Consider the following 6,971-nt stretch of genomic DNA (forward strand, 5'->3'; position numbering starts at 1 on the left):
CGATGCTGAAAATAAGTGTACTTAGGTAAAACGTTTGACAGCAGGACTTCTTTTAGTGTGTATACTTTTTATTAAGTAAAATATCTCAGTTCTTCTCGCACCACTTGTGATATGGTGCAAAATGTGTTCACTTCACAAACACAAATGTGTTAAATATAACACATAATATAAATAATATAATAATAATAATAATATTGCATAATACAAAACATCACATGCATTTGCCTGTTGAGCTAAAGCCTCCCTTTTAATTCATTGTTTTAAAATAAATCTTAAGACTTAATACAGCAAAGGAATCAGAAAACATCTTTGCACACAGAAGCAGCCAATCAGTTCAGTGAGAATGACGAGTCGCATATAACTGGCCCAGATTTGCAATAGGAGAAAAGGCAAAAGGTACACAATATCTGATATGGACCACAAACTTTTAAAGTAAATATATAATCCAATCAAGAGTATGAAAAATATAACTTTTTCTCCATCCGTCCATCCACTATCAGTCGCTTATCCGGGGTCGGGTCGCGGTGGCAGCAGGTTCAGCAGGCCGACCCAGGCTTCTCTCTCACCCGCAACACTTTCCAGCTCATTCTGGGGGATCCCGAGGCGTTCCAAGGCCAGCCGGGAGATATAATCCCTCCAGCGTTTCCTCGGTCTTCCCCGGGGTCTCCTACCAGTTGGACGTGCCTGGAAAACCTCTAATGGGAGGCGTCCAGGAGGCATCCTGACTAGATGCCCGAACCAAACCAAACGAACCAATAACTTTGTCTGTTAAATAACTTTGTCTGTTAAATCAATTAAAATCTTTACAAAACAATATACTACAGATAAGAAATTGATATTGTTTAATGACCTACTTAACAACTTTTGTACATTTGTTTAAATAAAAAAAAGAAACTTTGGAAAAACTTGGTGCTTGACTTCTTCATGAGGAGGTAGCTTCTCGCCTCCTTGTTTGATGACTTTCACATACCAAAGTGTATCTTGTACTCAAAGTTATGACTTATATGTATGAGCCATAACAAATTCAGCTTCACAATAGCCAGGCCAGAAATGCAGTTAATATTGAGATTACTGAATGAAGTAAAGTTATACTAAATTGTTGCTATTGAGCAGGTGTATATACAGATATATAGACACATTTCCCCTTGGGGATGAATAAAGTATATATCTATCTATCTATATCAGGACAAAGCTGTTTGCAAAGGCACTGAGATGCACAGCAATGTCAAAACAGTTCATACATGTTTACTTAGGGCAGAAAGAACTGTCTCATTATTAGTTTGTACAGTTTGAACAGTATACTGCTTTGACTTCGAGCTGCAGCGGGTGACACCCAAACACACACATTTCAAATACTTTTTCAAAGAAATTCGCCAGAAGTAGATTTGTGATTAGTGTGTACATACACAATTGACTGACAATTATGATTCAATAACTATAGTGGAAGCAAGATTCCAAACTGACGCTTTAATCTTCAAAGCTCAATAAAAACTGCCTATTTCTGGCATGGCTAGTGGAAGTAGGACTGCAGGGTACCGCGGCGGCGGATGTCGGTTGTCCAGCAGTGGAAGCCACCACCCAGGGAGTTGGCGTGGCGTATATTCACCTTTATGGTCTTGATGCCTGCAACAAAAACACAGTCATGCCTCTAATACAGAGTATTTAATACAGATGAAAGGGAAGATCAGAAAGTCCGTTGAAACAAATCTTAAATGCTGCAAAAATAAGATGGAATAACTTCCATTTAGGAACTCACCGAGGCTCTCGAACATTTTTTGAATTGTGCTCTCGTTGGCGTCAACCATAACACGCTTCTCCCCCAACATCAGGACGTTCATGGACAGCCATTTGGAGGCCATCCACAGTGGGTGGTCTACATAGAAAGGGAGAGGGAAGGTACATGTTTTACGAAACAACTGGAAACGTTTTCCTTCTGGAGGAGGAGATGACTTTTAGTACTCACCATCAGGCATCAGAGGTGTCGGAGGTTTCACAACAGTCCAACCAGCCTTCTGGAACATGTCGATCTGAGGAAGATCGACAAAGAGTAGTGAGCGTGGGGCACACAAAGTTAAAGCATTTGTCCACAAGAGGGCAGCACAGGACACTTTGAGCGGTGAAAGGCAGCCTTTCCTGTCCTACAGTACCTGGAGACATGGGCGATCAGGGTTCGACAGCACCAGTCCTGGCCCGATGATGTTAAAAGTGGCATCAATGTGCATGGGGTTAGGGTCCTTGAATGAGATGATGTGGATGTTGTAGTCTGGAGCCAGATGGCGGCGCATCCACTCAATTCCCATGTAATTTGTAACCTGCAAAGAAAAAAATAAAGAAAAAACAGTTTAAGCTTCATATTCTTAAACTTGTGCGTACCTGTATTAGTTTTGAGTGGATAAATGGTAAATTGGTGTTCACACGCACACAGCGACAGCTGTATGTCTATCTGGAGTTTAGCTCAAGCAAATCATTGCTTTATCTAATCTTTCATTCTGCATGTTGCATGTCGCTCTGCACGTGACTGCCACGAACACGTCGACACTATAGACGTCAGTACTTGTACCTGGGGTGCTTCTAAGAAAAGCCCCCCTCCAAATCGGACGGCAGACGTGCTCACAAGTGTGACAGCCTTCATACCTGACTCCTCTGGACAAAAAGGTCCCTCCCAGCTCGGATGAAGTCGGCAGCATCGAAGCAGGGCTCGTGCTCTGTGGTCACAAACTTCCCCTCGGCAGCCAGCTTGTGTCTGTCCTCCACTGTGCGGATGGGGTAGTCCTGAAAGCCCACGCAGTTAGGATTTACACTCAATTGATCAGTGTGTGGCCTACAGAGATCTGTGGCGATAAGAAGAACCTAAACAATGTGTTTCAGTGCAGGTTGAACTTTACGTTGGAGTTAAAGAACGTTATCCCCTCAAAAAGCATTAGTCCTTAGTCCTGCACAGTCCACTCTTCAAACGTGTAGCATGTGCTGTCCTAATCTCTCAAGATAAGGCCTCACCTGATCATACAACTCATCGGCCATAGTGGGTTTAGGAGCAGTGGTCCATTTTGCACCATTTCTAAAGTACTCCTTGATCAAAGGTCTGTAAGCTCTGTACTCAAAGAAGCGAGCCCTCCAGGCCATTGGAGCCTCGATGATCTCATTCCCCACAACCATGAGGATGTCTCTGGGCATGGCAGCATACATGCCTGCAACAGATTCAAAACACGATACACCATTAGCTTACATCAAATATTCTATCAAATACAATTTAAGCGCTGTTATCACACAGAACGATAAGAGACCAGCAGGGGTTAGAAGTATTCTGATCATTTACTGAAGTAAAAGTAGTGTTACATTATGGTAAAAGTCTTAGTATTATCAGATACATGTACTCAAAAGTACTCATTAGCTAAAATAGGCCTTTTCACTGTTATATCATGATAATATTGGGCAATTATTATTGATGCATTAACCTAATGCATTAGGTAAACAGTACTTTGATCTTGTTGCTGCATGGTTGAGGAGGTAGTTTTATACTTGTGTGTGGTTTATTCAATACAAAAATACATATTTAATCAACTGATCTTATATCTTGTATCCCAAATAATATAATAATTAAAGTGAATAGTAACTGTGGTTAGGAAAAACATGAGCTGGAGAAGTAAGGACAATATTTCCCTCTGAACTGTGGTGGAATAGAAGAATAAAGTAGCAGTAAATGGAAATAATCAAGTAAAGTAGCGTTAAAATGGTACTACTTGTGTTTTCATGGATTACTGACTTTGAGCTTTGAACTACTTTTTTACACACACATTTTTGAATGTGTAATGAAAACATGTTTAAAAGGCTAATCAGTGAGTGATGCCCCTGCTTCGTCTAGTTCTTTACCTGACGACGTGAAGTCTGGAGTTTTGTATTCATTGGACCAGGTGAGGGGCTCGGGCCTCCTCACAGTGACGCCCTCGTGACGGAGAATATTGCACATTTCCTCAATCTCAGCAACAGCTTTTTTCAAGTGGTCCGCAGGAAAAGATTGGCCCCCATACTGCTGGTAGAAGGGCCAATACTTAGCAAATGTGTTAGCCTGTTGAGAGGTTCACAAAACAACAACGCAGAGTTAACCTCACCGTGCACACATTAGTAGCTCTTTACCTGCACAGCAGTGTGATCTGGGTCACAGAGGTCATCTTGAAATAATGGCTTACTTTCACTTCCACGGTGAAGGGAGGCACACAGGCGTTTTCGGCGCGACCCACGATCACCTCCTCAAGGGGGTCCCATTCATTGTAGCTGCATACAGGGCACTCCTGCTGCACAGGCTCAGTAACATGGTCAGCAGCATGACCCGGCTGTGCAGCTGCTGCACTGGAAGTGCTCTGGAAGGCCCTCTGTGCCCATCCAGTCACCGCCCGGCCAAGCTGAGGAGGGGAGAAAATGAAGCATAAGTTGTTGTTGTTGTTGTTGTTATGTTCTGCAGCACACAAAAAGCCCCTCAGTTTTGTAAAATTACGGATTTTTTGTGTGACCTTTTCAGATAGAATACATGACACATTAATACAATCTATATGTTAGTTGAAAACCATTGCTGTTTGCTTGTTTGCTTGTTTTATTTTAGCTCCAGATATGACGGTAAATGACATGATAGAGTCTGGTAATTGACGTGGCGGGCAGCTCTCACACAAAGTCTTATTCAAACACAGTAAAACAATAGAGGCTGATAAGTAACACAGATATCTGCTTTAAAATGGATGATTTCTTTGGTGCTAAAGTTCACGTGTCAATAAGAAGCCGCTATCTACAGAGGGACCAGGGACAAAAAAAACTTTCTCAGCAATTAGAAACAAATCAATCTTTTGACTAAGGTCTCTTTGAGATAATCTCTGAGTTTGTCTTCTTCTTCTTCTTCTTCTCTAAATTGAATTTTCAGCTGAAATGCTCAATCACACACACACACCCACACGCAACAACAACAAAAGTAAATAAATTAATGAAAATGATCCCAAGTTAAAGAAGCAGCTCAGATCCAGAGTAGAGTGAAGAAAATAACATTTTCTTCATTCACTGATATGTGCTTAAAATTTTTTTTAAAAATCTAATATTTTTGGAAGAAAAAAATAGAAGAAGGCATGAAAGCACCACAATACCAACCATGGCTCCGATCAGATGGGCAGCCTCGGCCCCCCTGCTACCTCCTCTCAGACACCTGACTCGCAGCATTGTCCAACGTAATAGTGAGTGTGTCAAGTGAAATCAGACGGCAGCGCAGGATCCACTTCCCAGTTTGCTCATGAATGAAGACGCCTCAGCGCAAAGCCAACTTTATAGTGCTGCGTCTGCGCGCCTCTGAGACTATTGGTCGCTCTCAAGCTGCGGGGCAACGTGACGTTAGAAAAAGCATTTCTGAAACTCAATCCCTGACGCCAGCAAATTCTTATCAACTGGGCTACTAGCCTCTCAAAAAGTTTCCAAGGTCTGAAAATGTATCAAGAAATATTTGCATTGTGCAGAACATTTGCTTTGTCTTCCTTCAAAATAGCGACTTGAGCAGTGTTATTTCTGCTGAAGAACTTAAAGCAACAGTGAAAGACTATTAAAACACGTTGTCATTGCAAACAAATTATTATTGGAATGGAATGCACCTTGTTTGCTACTGCATAAAAAGGCTGAACACATACATTGAATAATTGAATTTATTCAGTATTTAATTTAATTGACTTTAAATCTACAAGTCTATGAGTAATGCATTTGTTCCCAATCTTCTTCTATTAATGTTTCCTATGTTGATTACAAAAAGGCAACAGGTAAAATGTATAGGACAATAAGCACATTTAATAAATCTCCTCAATAACTGGCTTTACTGTCTGTGAGTGTTCATCATGCTTCCCTCCACTGGGATGTAATAACATCAACAGTACAACAATGGCATTACATTGTTCTGGAACATTAGAATGAGCACACTGGGAGTCGAAGCACAGTGAAGGGTGAGAAAGGAGTAGACACAATCAAAGAAATAGATAGCCTAGTGCAGGCTGTCACCACATGCTCTGCTGGACTGTGCTCACAAGAGTTTCACAACCCAAAGACCTCATTGATCCCTGATATCCCACACTCTTGAAAAATATATATCTCTGGCTGATGCCCTAGGTCCAGCGGTTATGCACCGAGGATGCCTTCAGCTCCATAGCATCAATTACCAGTCCAATGGTCACAAAGAGAACTTGTTGAGCCTATGAAAGCTGTATTAATCAATGTAATACATGCACGGCTAATATGAGTTCAGGGAGTTACTGCTTTAGTGCAATAAATAGGCATACAGATACAGATACAGATACAAAACTGGCCATTAAACTGCAACCTGCCGTTTTGCACATTCATGTTTTAAAATGATTCAACAAACAAGATACAATGTGTTATTTTGTGATGTATAAAGGCAGATTGTCAAACCTTTAAACAGAATAAGGGCTGCTGTTTCCAATCTTTTTCTGTGGACACAAAATGTGTCTGAGGATTAAACTTCATATATATGATTGTCATTGTGTGTGTGTGTGTGGGGGGGGGGGGGCTACTCATGCATATACAGTCAGTCATCTGTACATTATGTGATGAGGTATTTACTTGAGAATGTCCATGTTTTGCCACTCCTACTCTACTACAAGTCAGCGGCAAAAATACTACTACTTCTACTACTATTACTACTACTAATACTTTCCTCCACTGTAATTATTTGACAGCTTGAGTTACGAGTCTGATTGATTCCACATCAAATAAAACACGACAAATATAAAATGCTTCACATTGTTGTGGATGAACCCAGTGGTTTCCCAATCGTGGTTCCCACCCTTGTGACGTTTCAGACGTCGGGGAGTTGTTGCATATTTGTGTAGCGGAATCTGACTGTTGTTACTTTATTTATGTCTCGTGACCTCAGGACGGAGCCCGACCAATGCCTGCTAACACACCGCGCTGCAGGAAATACAAAAGGGCCCATT

The 6,971-nt window shown here is 41.4% G+C and overlaps 1 protein-coding gene across 1 annotated transcript; it reads right to left on the reverse strand.

Moving 5' to 3' along the window:
* Positions 1 to 789: 789 nt before the first annotated feature.
* LOC306735062 (glycine amidinotransferase, mitochondrial-like) lies at positions 790 to 5,199 on the reverse strand (the record flags this gene model as incomplete). Its single annotated transcript, XM_079216497.1, has 9 exons — positions 790 to 1,623; positions 1,757 to 1,873; positions 1,964 to 2,027; positions 2,148 to 2,312; positions 2,635 to 2,772; positions 2,998 to 3,188; positions 3,871 to 4,066; positions 4,188 to 4,400; positions 5,131 to 5,199. 9 exons carry the CDS (start codon positions 5,197 to 5,199, stop codon positions 1,511 to 1,513), a joined length of 1,266 nt encoding a protein of 421 aa, XP_079072623.1. The 3' UTR covers positions 790 to 1,510.
* Positions 5,200 to 6,971: the final 1,772 nt, after the last annotated feature.

This window comes from Taurulus bubalis (assembly GCF_910589615.1).
Source record: "Taurulus bubalis genome assembly, chromosome: 4".
NCBI classification, from domain to species: domain Eukaryota; kingdom Metazoa; phylum Chordata; class Actinopteri; order Perciformes; family Cottidae; genus Taurulus; species Taurulus bubalis.